This window comes from Martes martes (genome assembly GCF_963455335.1).
Source record: "Martes martes genome assembly, chromosome: 2".
NCBI lineage: Eukaryota > Metazoa > Chordata > Mammalia > Carnivora > Mustelidae > Martes > Martes martes.
Genome location: NC_137889.1, coordinates 174,232,876 through 174,259,238, shown reverse-complemented (window position 1 = coordinate 174,259,238; position 26,363 = coordinate 174,232,876). Strand labels below are relative to the sequence as shown.

At 38.9% G+C, this 26,363-nt stretch overlaps 1 protein-coding gene across 1 annotated transcript in view; it reads left to right on the top strand.

Annotated features, from left to right (window-relative positions):
• ATP8A1 (ATPase phospholipid transporting 8A1) overlaps positions 1–26,363 on the top strand; it is a 227,811-nt gene that overhangs the window by 47,164 nt on the left and 154,284 nt on the right. The window contains exons 6-8 of the mRNA XM_080797542.1: positions 12,703–12,743; positions 22,837–22,910; positions 25,359–25,428. Coding sequence (XP_080653668.1) covers positions 12,703–12,743; positions 22,837–22,910; positions 25,359–25,428 — 185 coding nt within the window. The remainder of the gene's footprint in view (positions 1–12,702; positions 12,744–22,836; positions 22,911–25,358; positions 25,429–26,363) is intronic.

Sequence of the window (26,363 nt, the reverse complement as noted above, 5' to 3'; positions counted from 1 at the left end):
CGTACTCATCTTTGTATTCCCCAAACCTCTTAGCCCAGAGGCCTGTATGCGTTGTTGAACCACTCTCCATGGAGAAACTTGAGTGCAGACAAAAAAGCAAGAAGAGACTAGAAATGAAAGGAGCCTTCTTGAAAATTCATTATCTGGGGTACAAACAAGACAAAAGGCAGTGTTTCAAAACACTGTGTCCGAGACTGTTTTGCAGACACTGATGAAATGCTAACGCGATGGAAGCTTTTGCTGTCTTTTTACCTTCTCTGCTGAAGTGATACCATCGCTTTGCCTTCTATGAATACAGCACTGTGTCCACTTATCACTTCTGTTACTGAAAGCCCCAGAGCACTGCCAAATTCAGAATGCCCTGGTTTTCTGTGCATCCAAACTAACCTTCATTTTCTCTGATTTCTTCCTCAGTATTTGAACTCAGCGTGTTTGATATACCTCTCTCCACGTGTCGACACACACATGGGGGCCAGTCTCTGTCCCTCATCTGGGTTGTTTTGCCACATGTAGCTCTGCAGGAATTTGTGAATTGTAAATTCATTATTATCATTCTAATATGTAAATTGGAGACAATCTCTGTCTGATTTTATGATCGTGGTTGAGCTAGTTCTTCTTCAATTGTAAACCTATATTTACGTTTTTTTTCTTGAAGTATGTTATTGTGCCTAGCGTGCCAGTATCTCAAGTGGCAGTTTCACATAAAATCACAACGCAGAGGCCTGGGCAAAGATGGGCCTCAGATGCAGACTAAAGAAGATATTGAGGATCTTAAAAATTAAAATTAAAAAAAAATGCCCCCTAATGGAATAGATTTGCTTTTTTAAAAAAAAGTCCCGGGTTTGGATCTCTTCCCTGAAGGATGATGTATACACATTCCACCAGTGAGACTAGATGGGAGATAACCTGTGGTTCCTGGCAACCCATCAGTCACCTGATTTGATGCCATAGTTGAGCAAGGACCACCATTAATTACTAGTTAGTCTGTTTCATACCTGGCTTTATTATGTAGAAGACATGAGAGTCAGTTTTTAATAAAGCTGTTTTTCTCTGTTTTAATTGACAAAAGGACCACAGCAACTAAGCATATAGCTAAAAATCCCAGATCTCATCTTTAGCTCTGTCTTCCTGCCTTGGAGCTACCACACCCTTCTCAGAAGTAGAAGGGAAGTGGTGGGTGCCCATAGCTGCTAGGAGGCTGCTTCCCTGCGGGGTGCAGAATCACCTTCCCCCCCACCTCCGGAAACCAGTGCCCCTTCAAAGCTCTTTGTGAGCAGGGTGTGCAGTTGGCCTGGGTGGTGTGATGATAAGCGTGAGGTGACCTACTCACAGGCTGAGTCCATCTGGAGGATTTCATTCCATGTTAAGGGACTTAAGGTCACACCAGGTTTCTGCTTGTTGAAAAAGCCTAGCCACTGCCTTGGTGTCTCCCTGGGTAGCCCTGTATCAGAGCCATCCTGTAGACCCAAATAGACACTCTGCCACATGGGCATCGTCTTACCTATAAATAGCTCTTAAGGAATATTGTTTCCATGATCTGAAACTTGAGGCTTAAAAATTGAGCACATGTATGGCTAAATCATGTTTCAGCCACTTATAAGATGGTTAATATTTTCAAAAAATTGCAAAGATCTTAGGGTTGCATACATTGAACTGGTTAGATATTATCAACAGTAGCTCTGGAGAGCGAGCCCACATGTATCTGAGGGGAAATAGAAGCCCAGATTGTCTTTCATTGGTCCCATGAATGAAAGTTGCCCACTGAGGAGCAGACACGCGCCGAGAAAATTTAGGGCCATTGTTAAAGGAAAAACAGGCAGGCCTCCGAGCGTCAGCTGTCTCACTTGAGTAGTCCTCACTGAACATATACTCCGCGGAAGACCCAGTACAGAAAAACGCAAAAAGAAGCCAGGCTGTGTTCTTGTCCTCCATGAAATTAGGATCTGGCAGAGAGAGAAGAGGCTCACTAATTCTGTGGTGCTAAAACAACTAGAAGGCCCCCAACGAGAGCGGCAGGAATTCCAAAATGTCATTTTCGAGGTTTGTGAAGGATGAGTGGGCTTTTCAGTAAACAGAGCTATTGGGATGGTAGCAGTGGGTGATTCAGGAGGAGGTGGGAAGGCAGAGATGTATCCTGGGAACAGCAAATAGCCTATTTTGGCTAGAACATAAGATACCTGTCACAGAGCAATGGAGGCAGGGGTAGGAAGGCAAGTTAGGGTCCTTTTTTGGATGCTTTTGAAAACCAGGGTAGAGACGTTGGAAGGAATTAGTGGAGAGTATGGCTACGTTCCTAGTTGTACTTTTGAAAGAAGAATTTGACAGCTGTGTGGAGAGGGGGAGGTGTGAGGAGCAGAGAGATTGACTTTTGATTAACCAGGGAGGGGGGCTAGGGCGGTGATCATGGGAAAGCGAAGAAAAACCCACAGCAGACAGATCCAACCAGACTCGGCAAAGGCGAGAGAATCTTGTCAAGCACCAAATGCTGGCAAATTAGACTGGGACACCCACTGCGTCCAGCATTTAAGAAGTCACGATTCTTCACAGGAGCTCCAGCTCTAAGCTGTGGAGCCCCAGCAAAACTGTAGGAACCAAAGCCCCGTTGTAAGAACGGTGGAATTATTGACTGCTGACGCAATGCAGGGAGATGTTTCTTTCAAGGAATTGTTCAATTAAGTGATTAAAAAAAAAAAAAGCAAATGATTCATGACTCTGGGAGCAGGATTGAGGAAAAATGTTCTGAGAAAAGGAGATTGCTGACCCTTTTGCCCTGATCATGTCATCTCACCCATATTTTGTTTCTATGAGTCACTTGTTCAAAATCAGCTTTCTGGACGCACCCATAGAGTTTCTATAGGCCTCCCTAGGGTCCCAGGATTAAGATTTCATTTATTTATTTGAGCAAGAGCAAGGGGAACACAGGAGCAGGGGCAGAGGGAGACAGAGAAGCAGACTCCCCGCTGAGTGGGGAGCCAGACATGGGGCTCGATCCCAGGACCCTGGGATCATGACCTGAGCCAAAGATAAATGCTTAACTGACTGAACCACCCAGCCACCCTGCTAGAAGTTCATTCCTAAGAAACTCTCAGTGATGCTGATGCTGCTAGTGAGGCTGGTACATTGTTAAAAGATTCATAAATTAGGTGATAGAAATTCACCTAATTCATAAATTAGGTGATAGAAATATCAACTAATTGAAAAACCATATATAGAATATAGACGAGAGCAGTATTCAGAAAGTTCCATTCTTCTTTTTTGCTGATAGACTCTAAGCAGATGGTTGTTTAACTTGACTTGTATATGCAAATTCATGGAGAAGAGTTTTGTGCAACCTCAGTGTTTGCCACAAGGAGGTTTCTGCTTTACAATTGTCTTTAGAATGCCAGGGTCTACATAGTGAATGAATTGATGCTTTAATATGGGTATGATGGCTTCCTTTCTTTGCCAAGTTCAAAGCCAGGGTCTCAGCTGTGCCCTGTCCTTCTCAGTGCACTACAGCTCCCCTTCAATGCTTACAGCCAGGTAGGAACTGGAGTGTACCACCTTTGCTGTGGTTTCTCAGTCCTCTGTGACATCGGGAGTGCCCATCATCCTTCTGGAGAACTTGCCTCTTGTTACCCACTTGAAGTGGCATGCTTGCCCAGGAAAGGCAGCCCATTGGTGGACTGTTTCATTTGCAGGGGTGACAGCTTCTCTCTGAGAAGCTGATAATAGACTCAAAGTGAGCATCTGTACCTGTGCAACATTTGATTGAGTCCTGAGAGACTGCCGGTTTCTCCAGGGCCTTTGATGAAGGAACTCCCAAGGGACTCTAACAGAATGTTTTCATTTCAAAAAGAAACCTATTACAACAAAGCTGTTCAGTAGTATCCTGCTAAGGAAAAACAGGTGACATTTGAGGTATTTGTTTAAAGTCTGAGTTCTTCTCTGCATGCTGCCAGACTAATTAGCTGGGTGACAACCATAGCAGGTGTGTTTGGCTGGAACCACAGAAGAGGAGTTTTTTGAGTTTAAAAGAAAGAACTGTTTAAGCACCATAGGACAGACCATTCTCCTAATTCTGCCATAACAGGCATCACCAATCATCTCCATAGCGCACCTCTTGAACTCTGATACTCTAGAGGTGTAAAGTAAGTGTACCTTTGGCCCAAGAAAGCTAAAAGCTCCGAAAAGGATGTGGCATAATTTCTTGCTTCCTCTTAACCTGGTTGGAGCTGGGTCAGTGGAGGTCAGGGATTAAAAATAACTGTGTTGCTATTTCAGTCACCCGCATAATACATGTGATAGGCTTATTTTAATTGTTCTGGGGTTAGATGTTTAGGAACTACTTCCGAAGTAAAGACAACTATGAATTATGTGATTGACTTTTATCCTTGGCCACTATTCAAGCCTTGATTTTGTACACAGAAACCTTTTTTATGTTGTGAGCTGGTTTTTAACTTCACCAGAATTCTCTGTTATTCCTTGTGTCCTAAGATGGGTTTGGCCTCCAGTCTGAAGAAGTTATGCACTTCTAGTCTTTATTGCTGGGTTCTAGTTTTATATTTCAAGAACAAAAGAAAAAAAGGAAGGAGAGGTTAAAAACCTTTTCTTAGTTCTTATGAGTCTCCAGGTGATGCTGATGCTGGCTGGGGTCCCTAGACTACCAGCTGAGCTGCGAGAGTCTGATACATTCAAAGAAATGTTACTGTCCTTGATTAGGATTCTAACTCAGAGTAGAGACATAAAGGTAATTTATACTTTGATCAGTCCAGGCCACTGTAACCTTCAGAGTAAATCAGTACCCATCCGATGGACGAAAGTCAAGTGAAGTGACTGATAACAATTTGTGCTTGTCTGGGCTTACAGTTAGTGGAACTTCATACATGGCTCGTGAGAACATGGACTGCAGATGATTCTTAGGGAAGTAATCCGGTCATATCTGTTAAAAGTTCAAACACAAATGCCCTAGAGCCAGCAACGCCCCTTTGAGGATCATGTCCTATAGAATACAGTCATAGAAATATATTTCAGTGTTGTTTGAGGTGGTAGAAAAAAAATGGAAGTCAGAATTCCCATTAATCGGAAGATAGTCGAATACGTTATGATACAATTTTTGTGAAAACAGTTCTTTCACAGCTGGACTGGAATAGCTGTGTGCTTATCTCAGGGATTTCCGGGGCCAAGAGCAGAACAAGATAGACCAGCTGGTGATTTGTAATGTGCTGTCTAGTGTTTGAAACTCCCCCTGGTGGCACCCAAGACCAGCTTCTCTGCTTAGATTAAGGATGTGTATCGATCGATGGCTTACTCGGTATAAACTGTTACATAGTCTGCTTTGGCTAACTGGTGCTATAAACGACCCCTTGGAAACGTTTCCCCATGCTTCCTTGAAATTGAGGTTTATCGTACATATCTTGGAGATTCGAAATACATGTCCTAGGTGAATGTGATGAAATGTCCCAGGGAACATGTATTTCCCAGGGAACTGTGCCTGGAAGTTTCTCGGACCACTGTGCTATCCGTTTTCTGCTGGATCATATCCTCTGTTTTGATTAGGCTTTTTGTGGGTATGTCCTATAGAATTTTATGAAACTGTTCAGTTATCTGACTCATTGTTATGGACGGTCCCTATAGTGGTTTTTTTTTTTTTTTCCTTCAAAAATGGGTCATCTCTGCTTTGTCATGAGAGCATCTATGACATGTTAAGTGGAAAACCAAGCTGTAGAGGAGTAAATCTGTAGAGGCAAGAAAACAAAAGTCCATATGTTCATGTTTGTCTAGAGAAAGGTTTGTGAGGATGCACCAGTTAGTATTCCTCACGTTAAGAAAGTAGAATGAGGGGTGCCTGGGTGGCTCAGTCTGTTAAGCATCTGCCTTCGGCTCAGGTCACAATCTCAGAGTCCTAGGATCGAGCCCTGTGTCGGGCTCCCTGTACAGTGGGAGCCTGCTTCTCTCTCTCCTCCCTGCTTGTGCTCTGTCTCCCCGTCACTTTCGTCCCCCTCTCTCTCAAATAAATATATAAAATCTTTAAAAATATAAATAAAAAGTAAAAGTTTCTTTGTCATGTAAATTTTTCAGCAAGCCAGCCACATTTCCCTTGTATCTCTTCAAAAGTGAATTTTCAAGAAACGTTTGGGTAGAAGCAGAGATCCTCTACCCCTAGAGGTAATACAGGAGGGCAGGTGAATTGAGAGAGAGGGAAGTGCAGAAAAGTTGGTTAGGGAAGGAGGTAGGTAGGTTCAAATGCACAGGAAGAAGTGGTGGTGGCACCGGGATGGTTCAGCAGTTGGGTAAGCATCCTGGGATCAAGCACCGCATCGGGCTTCCTGCACCCCAGCCTGCTTCTCCCTCTGCCTGCTGCTCTGCCTAACTGTGCATGCTCTCTCTCTCTCTCTCTCTCTCTCTCTCTCAGATAAGTCAATAAAATCTTTAAAAAAGTGATGGGAGCAACATTGAGGGGAAAGGAGCAGCAGGGAGGGAAAATGGAAGCATGAAGCAGATCTGAAGGATTGTTTTCCGTGGTACTGCGGAAGGCACCCCAGGTTTCCACCTTTGTTAGTGGAGCAGAGACTCCCTGGAGTGGTGTGAGGAGCTTGGCAACCCTGTTAGGACACCTCTGTCCTGTTCAAGGGGACCCAGTAGAGTGGTTCGGGCTATTTTTCGATGTGAACTAACAAACATCTGCAAAGCGGCAGCATTTCAAGGAGGGCTAGTTCATTATTTTCTTTTTTTAAGATTGATTTATTTATGTAAGAGAGCATCACTGGGGGCAGAGACAGAGAGAGAATCTTCAAGCACACTCCCCGCTGAGTGCAGAGACCATGAGGTGGGAGGCTCGATCCCAGGACCCGGAGAACATGACCTGAGCTGAGAACAAGAGGCCAGAGTTTAACTGACTAAGCCACCCAGGTGTCCCAGAAGGGCGGGTTGGGATTACAGATCTAGAAGCGGTGGACTGAAACTGACATCATTGGACACTCATGTTAGTGCATCTGATGGTTACATAAACATTGCCAACGGCTCCCACTGGAATCGTTTTAGGAACTTACAAAACTGAGTCTGTTTTAAACAAATGTTTAAGTAGTTCATTGGCATCTTTTTAGGTACAGTTTTTATTGAGTTAAAATTCACATGCCATGAATTCATTATTTTCAAGGATACATTTCAATGTTTTTTCATGCAGTCACAAAGTTATAGACTCATCACCGCTGATTCCAGAATATTTTCATCAACCCAGAGAGTCCTGTATATGTAAGCATTCAATCCCCACACCCCTTTTCCACGAGCTCCTGACATCCATTAATCTACATTCTATATCTATGGATTTGTCTATTCTGGATATTTTATACAAATGGGATCACATAATGTGTGGCCTTTTTTGTCCAGTTCTTTTCACTTAACATACCCAAGGATTCATTCATGTTGTAGCATCTATCAGGATTTCATTCCTTTTTATGACTGAATAATATTCCGTCATTTGGATATACCCCATTTTATTTAACCATTCATGAATCAATGGACATTTGAGGGGTTTCTACTTTTTGGCTATTGTGAATAATGCTACAATAAACATTTGTGTACAAGTTCTCATGTGAACATAAGTTTTTAGTTCTCTCAGATATATACTTAGGTGTGGATTTTCTGGGTCATGGTAGCTCAGTGCTTAACTTTTTGAGGAATTGCCAGCATGTTTTTCTATATAGCTATTTTTTTAAAAACACTGTGTGCATGTGTTCTTAACATAGGACCTACTGGGAGGCAGAGTTATATCTTTAGTAAGTCTGTGTAACTATTCTTGTGGCTTCATAGGATCTCCCAAACACATCAGTGGATCCAGTTTTCCATCCAGCAAGAACTCACTGAGCACCTTTGCATCACTGTGTTGTAATACTGGGAATTGAGCAGTGAACAGAATAGAGAATGTTCGCATTGTCACAGATCTTACAGTCTGGGGCACGAGATAGCCCTCACATAGCCCTTTAGGTAAGGGCTATCTCGTGCCCCGGACTGTATAGTATGTAGTAAAACAGCCTCAAGTGCTCTGAAGGAAAAAGTGCGAGAAGCTTATTTAGACTTGAGGGTAGTGGGAAAGGAGTGGGCCTCGTGATATGTCCCCTGAAAGCTGAAGATCTAGAGTTTAGGTAGGAGTTATTTAGATGAGGATGGAGGGAAAGAGTGTTCCAGTCATGGAAACCTGCAGTTTGAGACAGGAAAGAGCATGTTGCTTTCGCACAGAGGTGTGGGGAGGAGGTAGGGGTAGAGGCAGGAGGTGATAGCAGAAACTCAATTTGAAAAAGATCAAGAGTAAATGTGGGAAACTAATGGTCAAGCCAGCTGGAACACAATGGTTGCTTGAAGTAGGAGTGTTGGTGATGGTGATGGTGGAGGAGATACAATTTGGCAGAATTTGAGACGCTTAGGGCAGGAAATCAACAGGAAATTTTTAGTAGTAAAAATTATTCCTGATTTTCTGGGGCGCCTGGGTGGCTCAGTCCATTAAGTGTCTGCCTTTGGCTCAGGTCATGATCCCAGGGTCCTGGGATCGAGCCCCACGTGGGGCTCCCTGCTCAGTGAGGAGTCTGCTTCTCTCTCCCTCTGTCCCTCCCCCTGCTTGTGTGCACGCTTTCTCTCACAAATAAATAAAATCTTTAAAAAATTATTCCTGATTTTCAAAAAAAATTTTTTTTTGCAGAAGAGTTTAAAAAGCAAAGAGATGAACAGTGAGGCATATGACCATAATAAAGCCACTCCAGATCACAGTACGGCATCGTTAGTGAAAAGAATTTAAGTTTCTTAGAAAGTATATTGCTACAAAAACAAGAAAACCCTACCCAAACTAATACATGAATTCAACAAATTTATAAGATGACAGGGTCATTGTATGAAAGTTTAATTCATTTCTGTATATTACCAATGACCAGTACAGAATGGAGTAAAAATACCATTTACAGTATAAGAAAAGTTTACCAAATATCAATAAGTAAATCTAATGAAAGACCCATACACTATAAACTGCAAAATGTATCTGAGAGAAGTTAATGGAGATGTAAGTAAATGCAGTGATACAGTTTGTCCCTGAGTTGAAAGGCTCACTCAAATTCAAAATCCCAGGAATCCTCAAATCCCCAAAATTAATGATTTGACTCTAAAATTTATATGGAAATGCAAAGAACTTAGAGTAGCCAAAACAGTATTTAAAAAGAACAAAGTGAGAGGCGCCTGGGTGGCTCAGTGGGTTAAAGCCTCTGCCTTCAACTCAGGTCATGATCCCAGGGTCTAGGGATTGAGATCCGCATCAGCCTCTCTGCTCCACGGGGAGCCTGCTTCCTCCCTCTCTCTCTGTGCCTGCCTTTCTGCCTACTTGTGATCTCTGTCTGTCAAATGAATAAATAAAATCTTAAAATAAATAAATAAATAAATAAAAATAAAAAGAACAAAGTGGACGACTCACCTCATTTCAAAACTTACCATTAAGTTAGAATAATCAAGATGGGGTATATTGATGTGAAGATATGCAAATCGATCAGTAAAATAAATACAGAGTCTAGAAATCTATTTACTATAGCACCATGTTAATGTAATTGGGAAAAGTCAAGTCTTTTTTTTTTTTTTCACTTTGAGAAATACATGTATTTTTTTCCTCAAATTTTTATTTAAATTCCAGTCAACATTCAGTATATTAGTGTCAGATGTAGAATTTAGTGATTCATCACTTACATACAAACAGAATCTCAGATGCATATTGTATGAGTCAATGTATATGAAATGCAAGACTAATTTATGGTGACTAATTTATATTTGCCTCTGAAGATGGAGAGATGGATTTTAAAGGAGCATAAGGGGTCTTTTCCAGAGTTTATATCTTGTTGTGAGTGGTGGATTCACAAGTGTTTACAGTTTTCAAGACTTAAGATCTGTACATTTTGTTATACCTCAGTCAACCAAAGAAAACCTCGTAAGCGTGAGCTAGACAGTTGCCCTAAATAAGGGAAGCAGACGGGGAATGAAGCCACAGGGAACCGTGAACGCAGTGATAGAGTGGTGAGCCCCCTGGAAAGAGGCAGCCACCCCTCTGGTCCAGGCACGGGTGGGAATTGACCGACCTTCTGAGCTTTCCAGATAAGCTGATGTCTTTGTTTTCATGCCACATCTTGGTTGTAGAAATGTTGGACAACTGAGTTTTCAAAAACTTAAGTATTTCAGTTGGGGGAGTGTTTACTAATATGAGATAGAATCAGAAAAAAATAAATGGCAGTGAAGGGCTCTACCTACTGTTGAACAGTATTTTTCTAATTTAAAGTGCTGCAAAGTCCTACTGGGTATTTACCCCAAAGATACAGATGTAGTGAAAAGAAGGGCCATCTGTACCCCAATGTTCATGGCAGTGGCCACAGTCACCAGTCTGTGGAAAGAGCCAAGATGCCCTTCAACAGATGAATGGATAAAGATGTGGTCTATATATACAATGGAGTATTAAGCCTCCATCAGAAAGGATGAATACCCAACTTTTGTATCAACGTGGATGGGACTGGAGGAGATTATGCTGAGTGAAATAAGTCAAGCAGAGAAAGCCAATTATATGGTTTCACTTACTTGTGAAACATAAGGTATAACATGGAGGACATTAGAAGAAGGAAAGGAAAAGTGAATTGGGGAAATCTGAGGGGGAGATGAAGCATGAGAGACTATGGACTCAGAAACAAACTGAGAGTTTTGGAAGGGCGGAGGGAGGGGGGATGGGTGAGCATGGTGGTGGGTATTAAGGAGGGCACATATTGCATGGAGCATTGGGTATGGTGCATAAGCAATGAATCTTGGAACACTGAAAAATAAATAAATAAATAAATAATTTTATTATTTTATAAATTATAAATAAATTTATAAATAAATAAATAATAAATAAAAATAAAAATAAAAGGGCAAATAGGGAAATAAAATAAATAAATAAATAAATAACCCAAAAATAAACTAATTAGATTTTCCTAAAAAAAATAAAGTGCTGCAAAGTTTGGCACCATTATTGGCAGTCAGTGCATCTTGGTTAGGGTCGAACAGAGCAGCATTTGGCTAGCTGTCTTTGTTGGGTACTTACTGTACTGTAGCTACTAGGGTAAGGTGTTAAAGGGCAGAGTGCTCTCATTTATTCTTTATTCTTTAATACAACTAATTTTGAGGAAGCCACTGCTAAGCAGTGGCAGGCGACATCTAAACCCCAAGGCTTTTTTACTCTTTTTCTCATGCCCTGACCCTCTCATGCTCAGGAAACTTCAAGGAGCAGATTTATTCCTGGGATCAGTCTGGTAAATGCTGTAGGGATTTGAGTTTTGTGTATTAGAATATACTGGTCACTTTTGGATGCCTATGGTTCCTATCCTTGACCCATAACTGTATGATACTATAAAAATTATAAACTTTAAAAGTTATAGGTATAGATTCTGTATTGGAAATGTTTTAGTGTTAGCACTTCAACTTGGAGTTATTATAATGTTTTAATTTAATGAAATTGATTCACCAAAACACACTGTAGGATATTCCTTGTTGCACTTATTAATTTGGTTAACAAGCATTGGACTGTCTTCTGTGCTTGGAGTTTTGATATTGAGGTTCTATGAGAAGATGAATAAGACAGAGCCCTGTGCTCAGGAAGTTTGAAACACAAAAAGATTGCATTTACATTAAAATAATCTATAATACTGACCACAAGACCGATGGGTGTGTCATTAATGTTAGATTTGCTATTTAACATTTTGGAGATAATTATCATCGTGATTTACTTCAGAGGGCCCAGGCTTCAACTTTTCTGATATTGAAAAGAAACTGAATCTAATGTTTTATACCTATAAATTATTCATCCTGCAAATATTTACTGAGTACTGCTTTGTGCCAGGGACCGTGCTGTTTCCAGGGGAATGTAGTATTAAACAGAGCAAATCCTAGCTTTGTCTTCAGGAAATTGATTATCAAGATAATTTGTGGACCAACCTTGACTTATTCCTTTTCTTAAGTACTAAGTGCTGTGCTTTCTACCTCATGTTTTTTTTTTTTTTAATTTTATCTTTTAGTGTCTATTGGTACAGTTAATATTATGCCACAGACACCTAGCAGGGAAGGAAGGAAGGTATACTGAGCAATTTGACTGCTGTGACACAGTAATAAAACATTAATAAAAGACCCCTCTATCCTAATTTAATCGTATTCTTTTCTTTCATTTCTTCTCCGTAAACCAAATATGGAAACTTCTGCAATTTTACATTATTCTAAAGCTAAAGATGCAGATTCCTTATCTGTTTATGTGTTAAATTCTTGCTAACCAATTTGAAATCTGTTTCTCCTGTGCTTGTAAATCCTTTTAAAAAATTTGCTACTGTTATGACTTCTGGAACAGTTTTTAAGCTTGTCACTCCCTTTTCACATCATTTTTGTGGCTCTCTCCTCCAGCTGTGGCCTGTAATTCTATGTACTGAAGAAAGCCCCGGTAGCACCAATGAGATTACCCTGTATTAGTAAAGTTTCACTGTGGGATCTGAAATGTGCATTGGTTTTTCTAATTCTTTGTATAATTTTATACATCTTTGCTGTCATAAATAATTTTTAAATCTATAAAAATTGCTGCCAGTTAATTTTTTTGAGGCTATCCATTTAAAATGATCATTTCCTCAGAGGCAGGCTTTTGGGAAGTAGTAAAAATGTTGTTAAAAATGTCACCTTTTCTCTTTCCAGTTTTGAGAAATGGTGCTTGGGAAATTGTGCACTGGGAAAAGGTATGCATTGATTTTTATTTTGTTTTAGAAGAATTGCATAGATGTGTACTCTAATAGATGTGATTTTTGTATATAACATAAACAAATGTCAAGAATTCTAATATGAAAGCTCTTTAGTAATTAATATTGTAAACATACGTGGAGACTTCCAATTAGTCATTTGCATTTAGTAATTCTGCAATTTACTAGAAAGACTTAAAAAGTAATATTTGGAACTCTCTGTTTTTCATAGGATAATTTTGAGTGCTATTTTCATAGATTTCATTTAACCATGAACTGTTTTGTGTTGAAACTTTTTGCTTTAATCATCTGCCGTCCAAATAAAAAAAAAAATTAGGATTCTGAAATTTCATTTGCAAATTTGATTTCAAATTCATGTATTATGGCTACACCCTCATAATTCCTTTTTTTAAAAAAGCTTACTAAGTAAACATCATTTTCTAATGAGCTGGAAATCAGTTTCATAATATCAAGAGGTTAATATTCTCACAGAATGTGTACCATGGTTAGTGAGCTGAGTCATAATTTCACAAGTGTTATTATCTAGGTGCTTTTCAGACCTCAGTTTCAAAAGGTAAGCCATTGTTACTAGTTCTCCTTAAGTCCTGGAAGACCATTAGCTCTGATCATTCACAAGCGAATATTTGTAACTTGGTGAGACTTTTGGAGGCAAGGCCACTCTCCCTGAGGGATTTTGTTTTCAGAGATTGCTTGGCACAGTGGAGGTGTGATACAGACAGCATACTTGCCCTCCAGTATTTCCTAGCAGGTTAAAGGCTATGCCCTTTATACTGCCTTGTGATGTTCATAGTTACCTTATATCCCTCAGGAACAGGATTCCCTCTCAGTTAATTGCGTTTTTATTGATTTTAAATCAATGGCCAAAATAGAGATTGACATCTCCCTTTCTGGATGTTTGGAAACTTACGACTCTCTCTCTCTGATCTTTGACATAAAAGTAACAGGGAGGAAAATACCTTGAGGGTGCTTTCCCTATTTCTGTGATAGTCTCTTCTCAGAGAAGCCAGGTAAAAAATGAGAAAGCTCAAAAAACTGTCTCAAAAGAGGTTTCCTTTATGATCTTCTTCGGCACTTGCTGGTTTAAACATTTTAGAAGACTGGTAGGATATAATCAAGTACGAATTGTATTATAAATGTATTTCATTGACTAGGATTGTTTGGGTAATTAGCATAGACACATATCCTAATAAACTGATGTTAACAGTTTCTTACCATCTACCCAGAGTGCTCGTTCAGAAAATAAGCAGTCATAAAGTCAGGAGATAAGCATCCAAAACTTCACTCTTAAATTAATTTGTTAGGGAGTGTCTGGGTGACTTAGTCAGTTAAGCATCTCTCCTTCGGCTCAGGTCATGATCCCAGGGTCCTGGGATCGAGGCGCGCATCTGTGTCAGGCTCCCTGCTCAGCGGGGAGTCTGCTTCTCCCTCTGCCTTTGCCTTTCCTCACTGCTCGTTCGTTCTCTCTCTCTCTTTCTCTCTTGTTAGAACATCTGATTTTCCTAATGTCTTTTTTTTTCATTATTTCAAGACTGAGAGGATTACTGTAACTCTTCCAACTTTCGTAGACAAAAATTATTACCAGTCCATGATTACCCATAATGCTACTATTCCCAGTGGTCTTGAAGATCAGTGCCACACCTTACCTGGGCATCCCACTTTGCGTGGCAGAGGGAAAAAATTTAAAGTGCTACCAAAAGTCACCCAACCAAAATGAGCTGATGTTACTTAACAACTGGAATTAGATACTTAATTAAGTAGAATAACAAAAGTTGGTTCAATGATGAATTCAAGAGAAATATTCAAAAATTAATAGCATTCTTTGCAGGCAATATCAAGTTAGAAAAATACAAGTGAGAGATCTCATTCCTCATTGCATGGTGATGCTTAGAAATAAATTTAAAATATATATATGGCCTTTGTAAAGAAAACATCAAAACTTTGGGTGTTTAAGATTCACATAAGTGGGGGCGCCTGGGTGGCTCAGTGGGTTGAGGCCTCTGCCTTCAGCTCAGGTCATGATCCCAGGGTCCTGGGATTCAGCCCCGCATCGGGCTCTCTGCTCAGCAGGGAGCCTGCTTCCTCCTCTCTCTGCCTGCCTCTCTGCCTGCTTGTGATCTCTGTCTGTCAAATAAATAAATACAATCTTTAAAAAAAAAAATAAAGATTCACATAAGTGGGCAAATATGCCCTAATCCCAGAAAAACTAAAAATATCAATTTTTCCAAAGTATTGATATAATATAATCCCAGGGAAATTATTATTTTTTCCTCAAGAGTTGACTAAATTACTTATCTTATCTTCAAAAATAAACAGTTGAGAAAATAGATTACTTTGGAAAAATGAACTGTGTGCAGGGATAAATAAAATGGAGAGCAAAAGTTATTAAAATTGTGTGGATCTGTTACAAAAATAGGCATGGATGAACAGAGTAAAAATAAAATGAAAAATCTTTTCTCTAAAAATAGAGAAGAGGGACTAGGATGCTCTGAAGTAAAACCCATTTAACATGTGATAAAGGAGAGAAAATCATTGATAAAAGAATTATTTAATAAATGATGTTGAGATCACAGATTTGTAGTTTCAGGAAATAACACAGTTTATATCTAACTCACATCCCATGCTAAAATAAATTCCAACTGGCTTAAGTTAAATGTTAAAACATTATTTTTGGAAAACCTACAAACAGAATAAAAACTTTAATAAATATTTGGAGAAGAGCACGATCTCAAGGTCTCTGGAATTTGATCATATAAAATTTAAAACAAATACACAATAAAAACTACCACTAAGTAGGCACCATATGGAAAATAGTTGTACCAAGTATAACAAAAGACTGAAACTGCTGTTATATAAAGAGGAAATAAAAGTTGGCAGTAAGCAAGAAGATATATAATAAGCAGCCAGACTCAGTATAATATTCCACCTAGTAGTGAAAGTGGCAAATTTAAACAATATTGATGCCTCTGGCTATATTTATTCTTTACTTGAGAATTTTTGTTTTATGAACTATTTCATTCACATACTAATGTGAATTAGCAGTTTAGGTCATCATCCTGAGAACTATAAAAAGGGGATTCTGGGAATTTATCCCAAGAAGATAGTCATAATATAAGGGGGAAAACCTGTACATGTACAAAAATGTCTACTGTAACATTATTTGTAATAATGAAAAGTTAGCCTATGTGGATATCCAACAATAGGGAAAGCATTTTTTAAAGGATGACATTCTACATTCTGGCATATTTTGTGACACATTAAAGCTCTAATTTCAAATACTGCGGCATCACAGAAAAATTTTATACCATTCATTCAATAAATATGTATTGAGTATCTCTGCCAAGCAGTGAACTCCCAGCAGCCAGCAAGACATATGAAGGTTCCTGTGTCATAAAATACGATCGTAGGTGAAAAGAACGGAGCCATGTATACTAAGACATCAGCTACGTACAAATGGTTTCCTGGACACAAAGTGGACAGACATGAAAGCAGACTTGCTTGTTGGGTTAGCCAGATTGTGGGGCAAGTCTTTTCTTTAAGCTTATGTCATATTTCGTGCAATTAAAAATAAAATCAATAAACCAAAACCAAGAGTCTGATCCTCGTGCCAAAGTAATACCATAAACCATAGCGCAAATGGGCTTTAGTTCAGGACGTGCTTTCTTTGTTTTTCTCATGTGTGGCTACTGCGGCCGCGTTTTAATGGTCCTCAGAGGACCTTCAGATTTGCACAGGGTACATCCAGCCCTTCACAGATGGGCCTACTTCAGCTCTTAGACGTGAACGGTTTATCCCTCCGGTTTTGCCCCGAAGCCTTCCCTCGTTGTATAAAGTTAAATTGCCGGTGTCTGCTTTTCGAAGAAGGTATCGCAATTACAAAGCCCCATATGAGGCACTGCGTCTCTAAGCTTGACAAGTCAGCTTACTGCCTTCATTGCCCTTACCACCAAGGCCAGCTCTCCAAGGTGAGATGCTGCTGAGACCTTTCCCAGGCTTTGGAGACAGTTGCAGGTGGAGAATTGGGGAGGAACCCACACATTGTCCTGGCACAGAGTGATGGGCTGTATGCAAATTTCAAACTCTGCTTTAGTGCATGAAGTTTGCACCCTGAAATGTATTTCTTTGGATTAAGAATTTACATTACCTGGGGCGCCTGGGTGGCTCCGTGGGTTAAAGCCTCTGCCTTTGGCTCAGGTCATGATCCCAGGGTCCTGGGATCGAGCCCCGCCTCGGGCTCTCTGCTCCGTGAAGAGCCTGCTTTCTCCTCTCTCTCTGCCTGCCTCTCTGCCTACTTGTGATCTGTCTTCAAATAAATAAATAAAATCTTTAAAAAAAAAAAAAAAGAATTTACATTACCAAAAATTCCTTAGTAAAAATAAATATGCCAGGGCCTACAACTGGACAAAGATTTTATATCAGTCTGTTGCCATTTGAGAAGCCTACCCTTTTACATAATCCTCAGGTACAGGTCCTCATGTGGTGCTTTGAGAAAACTCCAGGCAAGTAGCCTGAAACCCTAAATATCTCCTTAATTCAGTATCTGGAGGACTAACACTGCTTTGTTGTGTCATTTCTCTGCTGAGAACATGTGGTCAAGGAATTTTTGCCATCTTGATTTCCCTTCTGTCTGTTACTGTTCTGCACAAACCAGGCGGGAAGAGGTGAATGCCACATTAGGAGCTCAGAATGGAAAAAAGAAAGAGAGGTGCTTGGGTATGTTTGAGAAGTGATCTAAAACGTAGGTATCATAAGCGAGGAGCAAGTAAGTTCCCAGCTCTCCTCATACTCCTGCAAGAACTACTTCATCTCTCAGTGAGCCTTTCCCAGGCCACTGAGTCGGGACATTAAACCTTATAAGGTGCTAATGGTTTGTTTTTGTCTTCAGCTTAATGACTACAAGCCTTGCTTTTATCTTGAGAATGAATAAAGATGTTAGGAAAACAGCAGGATCAATTTGGGATTTTTTTTATATCTAACCAGTAAACTCTGCCACTATAATGTAGACAAATATCCCAATTTTATGAAGCATCTAGTCTAATTGGAGAATAAACGTGAACACACAAGAGGAGATTAAAGAATGTGTAAGTGGTTGCCTGGGCAGCAGTCTCTAAATGCTCTGGTGGCCTGATTCTTCTTGATCCCATGTGTTGTCAGGGGACTGTCCCGACGCATTGAAGTCCAGTGTACCCCTGTACTTGCTGGATGGTGGTGGTGGTTGTTTTTTAATTTCCCAATTTGCCCTTTTTTGAGGGAGGAGATGTGTGATTCCAAGATCCCTGGAAATTTGTCAACTTCAAATCATTGCAGCTAAAATCTCTTTGGAATCCGAGCTTCCCTACCCGAATAACCAACATACAAACCATAGACTAGAAGACCCCCTCCAACCTTCCCCAGCGTTCCTCCCCCAGGTATGTAGAGCAGACCACAGTGGGCTGCCTCTGAAACAATTTTTTTATTGTGATTCCCACTGAGGACACAGTTCTGTCCTTCCCCCCCAATAAAGTGTTATTTTGGGGTTCAGGGAAAAGTAAGGAAAGGAAAGAACAAAAAGGCTTTAACAACAACAACAACAAAAAAGGCTTTTCTTCTTTTGATTAAGTATTGAAACTTATTTGTAGGTAAGAGAGGGCACTTCCATGATACAGTGTGAGTGGTTATCAGTGTAACTTGGTCAAGTCCTTCCTTAGTTGGGGTCGTATTGTTTGCTAACGGCTCTGGGACAAGCCTGTCTCTTGAATCACTTCTAAAAAGTTTCTGGCCTTACTGCATCTTTGTCTTTAGGCCATGCTCACAAAAATGCTACCAGGTAGCAAAACCAGGAAGAGATTAGGCTGTTTGTTTTGTTTTGTTTTGTTTTTTTAATTTAAAATACAGGGGCGCCTGGGTGGCTCAGTGGGTTAAAGCCTCTGCCTTCTGCTCAGGTCATGATCTCAGGGTCCTGGGATCGAGCCCTGCATCAGGCTCTCTAATCAGCGGGGAACCTACCTCCTCCTCTCTCTCTCTCTCTCTGTCTGCCTCTCTGCCTACTTGTCTGCCAAATAAATAAATAAATAATCAAAAAAATACAGTATCATTTACTATATTTACATATGCACAATCAGGCTTTGCAGACAGTCAGATAGAGGTTTGAGGGTAAGCTCTTCTTGTCACTGTGATCTTAGGCAAATAAATCAGAAGGTAAGATTCATTTCTTCCTCCCTAAATTGTAAATTATAATTAACACCTACTTCATAAGGTCGTCCTGAGGAGTAATGATCATATGTATGAAAGTTGATTTTTCTGGTTGCATTGAGATTTCCTTAAATAGGGTAAAAATAACACCAGGTAAGTTCCTCCTTTTTATTTTTATGTCATAGAGAGAGACTGTGAGAAGTTGAGATGTCGATTAAGTGGATAAAATGGATGAATTTATTAAGAGAAGCAATGTAGTTGATAAAACAAAGATTCAGTATTCATAACTTAAAGGACTGCCCCGTCCTTGGCCTCACTCCTAAATAATTTTATGCTATTTTATGTAGACATGTGGTTCTTGTTTGCCAGTAACCATTTTTACTGTATTCTATGCTTAAGTACAGTGGGTTGTGTATTTGTAACAATCTTTCAATGCAGATAATTAACCGATTCCCAGTTTTCTTTCAGGTAAATGTTGGAGATATAGTTATAATAAAAGGCAAAGAGTTTATACCTGCTGACACTGTACTTCTCTCATCAAGGTAGAGATACCTACTGATGCTCAAACAGTGTAGAGGATGGTTTCTCTACCCTGCATTGACCTTGTGATTTCTCCAAGGAAATAAGGAATAAACGAAGAATTTAAAACCTCTTTCATGATTGTGAATGAAACATTAAAAAAAAAAAATCAATTGGACTTAACGGACTCTTTCATGCTTGCCATATAGAATAAGTGATAGGTACTATGCTGTATAATTCAAAAGTTATAATTACGGTTAGGAGTCTACTCTCTCTGGATATGTCCAGATCCTTTTCTGTGGACCACTAACTCCTAAGATGCCGTGTCATTTCTTATATATAATACATGGATTGGGTTCTATTGATTTTATCTTGCAATCCTTGTTCATGATAAATTTCTTCATGATGCATTCATATATCCCTCCAAACTTCCTTGATCTTTATGGTGCATTAGTACAAGGAAATGGATGAATGATTTCTTTTTTTTTGTCATCATACCTTTGAAATGCCATACTCTTCCAACAACAACAACAAAAAAATTGTTTTGCTCTTTTAAGTTCTGTCTACAGCTGAATTTTAGATAGTTTCTGTTTTATTCATCTTTAAGATAGTCATGAATTAATATTCAGAACATATGGCACTGTTATCCTTTAAAGAATGTGATTTTCAAATGGTTTGGGGTTTAAAAACTGTAAAAGTAGTCCTAATATAAATTAAGAAAAATGTTTTTTTTTAATATCTTAGAGGTTGTTTATCATCATTTCCTTGGACAGTTTTATTTGTAAAATCCACATATAAATATGGACAGTGTCCTTTTTTCAAAATCTGTTTAATCAGGTCATTATTTAAAGTAATTGGATTTATAACAAGTTAGTGAAACTTAACTGAGCAAATAAGAGTTACCTAAAACTGAAGTAGAGGTGCCAGTCCACACGTGCCTGTGTGAGAATGAGCTTAACAGTCAACTTACTATTGTTGTTCACATCAGGTACTAGAGAAAGCTTTGCTCAGGAGACAGAAAGCCAGGGTTCTTCTTATCCTGGCTTCATGATTTTGAACAAAACACTTAATCTCTCAGGTCTTGATTTCACATCTTTTAAAAATGAGGAAGATTGGGGCACCTGGGTGGCTCAGTGGCTTAAAGCCTCTGCCTTCGGCTCAGGTCATGATCCCGGGGTCCTGGGATCGAGCCCCACATCGGGCCCTCTGCTCAGCAGGGAGCCTGTTTCCTCCTCTCTCTCTGCCTGCTTCTCTGCCTACTTGTGATCTCTGTCAAATAAATAAATAAAATCTTTTTTAAAAAAATGAGGAAGATGGAGTAAATGATCAAGCTCTAATAGTTCCTGACTCTCCTTTGTATTTAAATTTGGTAATCTTCTAAATTTTAAGAATGCCTAGCCAACAGAACCATGTGCCCTTTGTGGTACTAAGTAAAAGGCTGATAAATGTAGTGGATGAGTGACCGTCTGAATGTCATCTGATGAAGTTCAAAATGATAGTGAAGCACTCCAGCAATTTAAGAAAGTAAGGATGTTCTCCTGTTTAAATGTGTCATAGAGACATAACTTACCATGGAGAGTATCATGTATGTGAACCATGACAGTATTAATTTTTTTGTATGCTCAGAAGTATGAAGATATTTGATTACATTGCCCTGACTTTCTACTTAATTCTGAAAGTTTTAAAAATATTTTTCGGCCGCCCCTATCCAGCCCCGAAAGCTCCCAGAAAGCTCGATGCTCAAATTTCTTAAAGTTTAGATCATTTTTATAAGAGTCATTTCCCAAATTTAAAAACATTCACTGGTGGCTTATAGATACTGTAGTGTAGCTATAGATGTGGTAGATCAAAATGGTGTCTATATCTTCTTTTTTTTTTTTTTTTGAGATTTTATTTTTAAGTAAACTCTACATCTAGCATGGGGCTCAAACTCACAACCCCAAGATCAAGAGTCTTACACTCCACCGACTCAGCTGGCCAGGTGCCCCAGTATTTTCTCTAGCTTAATAGAGCATCCACAGAGATTAACTTGCTCCAAAGATCATTAGTTTTTAAAAGAGTATCTGATTCATTGCATTTAGTTATTTAGTAGAATTCAAAGTATAAAGCCTCTACAGTTACATATTTCTATCTCAGTGGCAAAATACCTGCTTTCAGGTTTGTTTTTTGTTTTGTTTTCTCAAAGGTTTTGCATTACACTTATGAACCTACATTAGCCTATGAAATAGGTAGAAGTTTTTGACGTCATTTAACAGAAAGTGGAATCTTGACCTTAAGTCTTATTCTTTTGTCATTTAACTAGCTAATGACTAGGTCAAGTTTGAGATACGTAATTCCTAATCTGATAACCTTCATTATGCCACCCTAGCCACCATCAGAATAGGGATATGGTGATTCTCACCCGCAGGTGAGCACCATTTAACAGTGAGCATAAGCAACAGTTTATAATATTTTAATTTCCAAATATTTTTCAGTTTTTAATTACTAATAGTGCACCCTCTTTGAGGTAGTTTGAAATTAAAGCATGAACATTGTTGAAAGTTAGTGTGTCTCGTTGGTTTTCACTTTGACATGAAGAAACTAAGGTTTTAATATCTAACAAACAAATACAAATATGAGTTTAGAAAGTATAAAAACAGAGAAAAGTAACTCAAGCTGTTAATTCAGGTCCACTTCGGTTCCTGACATGTCTGTTTCATACCATCTGGAAAAGCTTTCCTGCATTCAAAGCCTTACCCTCCCAAGACAATGCATCACCAAGACTTTGTTAATTATTGAACAACTCAAAAGGCTGCAGTTATGCCTCCTAACATCCTAAGATTCACATCTTTATAGCTTTGCATTAAAGTTAATGATATGTATGCAGTTAACTTTGAAAATGTTTTGAAATGAGAAAATTTCTAATACTTTTTTTTTAGTGTGTGGGTAGGGGTAGGGAGGACCAGTATAGTATACTCAGTTTCTCAAAAGCCTAAAACATGGTTTCCATAATTCTTTCCTTCTTCGGTAGGAGTAGATGGCGTGAGAGTGAGGAATTGGAGAATAGAAAATCTTTAAAATAAGTAGCTCTCTATATAAAATTATGTTTTTATTTGATAAAAGAGTCTTGTGAATAAACTTCAAAACCATCAAAAGTTTCTACATTAAAAACTGAAAATTGGACTTAAAAGCAAGTAATCCGTGACTACATCACGTTTTCTTGTGCCTTTAGACCTGATCAAAATAAATTTTGAAAAAATTGGCATTAGACATTTTTATTAACATGTATTATTTTCTATAATAATTTCAAACTTTCTGTCTCTTTTGTCCATTTGTTTGGTTTTTCTTTTTTCTGTTTTTCATTTTTTTTTTTTCCGTTTTAATTATTTTGAACTGGGACCTGTAGGTGGCAGTAGGGGAGATAGTGAAAGTGACCAATGGGGAACATCTCCCAGCAGATCTCATCAGCCTGTCCTCAAGGTTAGAACCACTGAGTCGTACAGGATGTGTGTACGTGGATCCTCACCCTACAGCAGACAACAATTACACCCAAAGATGGTTGAATTCAATGTCGCTTCCTTTAAAACACAAAAATGTTTATACTTCTTGGAGACAGACGTTTCCCTGATATTTTAAAAGCCTTTCATGAATATGGTGTTGGATGCTGTTTGTCCCTCAAGGGGCCAGTCAGCTCCTATTGTTAGCAATAGGAGTCTATGAGGCATGACTGTAAAAGAAGATTTTAATTTCCTGTACATCATTAACATATATTCGTATTTAACAACATGCCTAAATACTAAGGCTGAGCATAACACCTCTCCAGGATACCGTTTTGAACAGTGTGAAGCTTTCCATGAAATGAAGCTATTGAGAAATTTTGTCTTATTCTCATATTTGAAATTTTCTGTAAGTCCTATGGAACCCCTTCAGCAATCATGACTGTCATTTGGGCTCATCTAGGGTTTACAGAGGACCCCCTGCACAAAGCTGGATGTCGTACATTTTGTACTGCATGCTTGGGGATCCGTTTTTATCCTACTTGTAACAAGTGACAGAGTGCATGTTACTGCGATCAAGTCCAGCTGTCTACTGGTGTCTGTATTGTGATACGCATCGTGTTTCATTTCTCCACTTACTAATCAAAAAGCCTGCTTTGCCTCTCTGACTGTAGTTTGCGTTTGGGATGTCACCATAATTTGCTGAAATATTTATTATCTAGCATGATTCCTTAAAACCTTTTGCTGCTTTTTCATAACACTATTAAGAACTGCTTCGGTAAGAGCTGTCTTAAGGGAGGAACAATGTTCTGAATTTGGATGCATTTTATTTGCCCCACTTCAGACAGAAGTCAGCCATTTGACTTTTTAACTTCCTAGCCATTTAAAGTCCCAGAAGAACTGTTTTATGGAAAAAAAAAAAAAACCCAGAATGCTATTCTCATTTTAATGTAAGAATGGCTTTGGATATATTGATCAGTAATATTTTAATGCATTTTATTGCCAAAATACAGAATCTGCATCGTTCACTTAGCATTTGCTTGTCATTGTGCTTCTATATTATCAGAAGATATGTTTTAAATTTCAAAAACCATTTATGTTTCAAATGTATCTATAAGTAAGTTACAAATTAGCAGCAGTTACCAGAGTCAGATTACTATTGTGACAGTAGTAAAGGGCAAAGTGTTGAAGAAGTGATAGAATGAAAATATAATACTGAAATAACTTCTCCAGTTGGGAAAAATGTATTAGCCTTTACAGGAGGGGGAAAAAAATGTCCATAGAGTAAATTGAAGAACTTGCGAAGTTACTTTAAAATGAATCTGTAAAATATTTGATCAATGACCATATGTTTCAGCAATTTTCACAAATCTGCAGGCCACAAAACTAAGCTACATGCCCATTTCTGAAATTTGGAATTAGTCTGTTTTGCACATGTACAAATTGAAAGTTGATTAGAAGATTCCAGGTGTTTGTAACTGACAAAATGTTTCCTTTCTAATTTTGAAGACATAGGCTCACCCAAGATGACATTTATAGTTACTTATATGATGTTAGTTAGGTTTCTTGTAAAACCAAGGGTTCATGAGATTGATAGCACGTCAGAACACTCTCCCTGATACTCGAGGATCCAATTATACAGCACAGACCCCTTCCACCAGCCACTGCTCACCAGAATTCCCAAAAACACTCTGGTGGGGCCCCATGAAGTGGATCTTCTAGGTTCAGCTCAAGGAGCAAGATGACCAAGTTGGCTGGCTTTAGTTTCAGTGTTTTCTCCCACGAGAATCTCCAAAATCACTTTAAGAAATAGAACAGGAGCAGAAAAAAAGGGAACAGAGGGAGAAAAGTGTCCATCTACTTTCATTGTAAAATCTGTTCATACACTTTTTTAAAGTAACCTTAAAATGTAAATATTATGATTCGTATGATCCTATTCATCTTTTCTTAAAAGGTAGTAAATGCAAGTTTGCAGAAGCAGCAATCTGGAGTTCTCTAATCAAACACTTTCCTTAACCAATTTATACATGGGCTACAAGCATGAAATCTCGCTTGGTATTTTTGAGCTGAAGATAAATCTGGACACAAACTACTTTACATTTCAGATGGAGTCTGTGTTGTGTCTATACGGATGAGCAATTTAAGTATCCTATGATGGATCTAATCATTTCCATTATCTTGAAGATCAGTACTGATTGGCGGGAGGAGATTGCTTTTTTGATCGGTCTAGTTGAAAAGCTGATCCATGGGTGGTCATGCATGGGTTCTGCCTCCCAGCATTTAGCAGTTAGAATGAAAGTCACCAAGAAACTAGACAGCTAGAGCTTTGTTTAGAACAAAAGGCTTCAGTGAGTCTAGGCATTTAAATAAGTTATTATTATGTTTTCCTTCCCCCTGCTAAATGTTCTTGCTTTTTAATTTTAAACAACAGCGAGCCACAGGCCATGTGCTACATTGAGACATCCAACTTGGATGGTGAAACAAACCTGAAAATTAGGCAGGTAAGATCTAATTTAGGTTTATATACTATTTGCTGATTTATTAGATGGAATCAAGAGCTTTATTTCTGTTATTGTCTTGAATTGAAGTAATTCCAATTGGAAATACTTTCTCATCGAGCCACTATGAGGATACCTCAAGTATAATGAAAAGCTCAGATTTAGTTGCCTGATTAACTGTGGTCCATCATCTAGATACTCTTTGCAATATTTTTAATATTTTATGTAATAGGCAACACTGATAATAATATTAGTACTTCTTAGTTCTTTGACAGGGGTGCTTGTATTTACTTTCCCTATTTCTCTAGACCACATCGTAGTCTGGCTTTGCCATATTGAAAAGACAGTGTTTCCATGGCTTGTTCTAAAAGTCTCGCTAATCTCTGGGAATAGTTTTAGATTTCTGTATTTGCTTCACATACCATCCCTGACAGAAAGCAAGGGTCATTTAAAGGGACTTTTAAAAATGTACTCTCCTGGGTTCTAGGTGAAGGATGAAGATGACAGGGGGAAGGTTGGGATATGGTAAAAATAGGTCATCGTAGCACCCAAACTCAGAGTGCCCCGGGAAGCAGGGGCCCATCCACTTCCTGCTAGTAGAATCTAGTTGGCCAGAGGCAAGAACTATTTCTGGGTTTTCCTTCTCTGTGGACTAAAAGAACAAAAACATACTGACTCTTCTTTGGATGTAGATTCTATTTAGTTTGCATTCTTTTTTTTTTTCTGAGATTCAACAGACAGACTATACTGCTAAATATTAATTTTATTTTTGGAAGCAAATAGTTCTTTGAGGACTTCACAGTATCTCTGTGGACAAATTTATGGTCTCAAATACGTTTTCCAACTTTCACAAAAGCTGCCCTACTCTTGGGTTCAACCAGAGAGGAAGGTATCCCCTTAATTATGATCTGGCAAAGAGTATTGTATAAGAGGGGGAG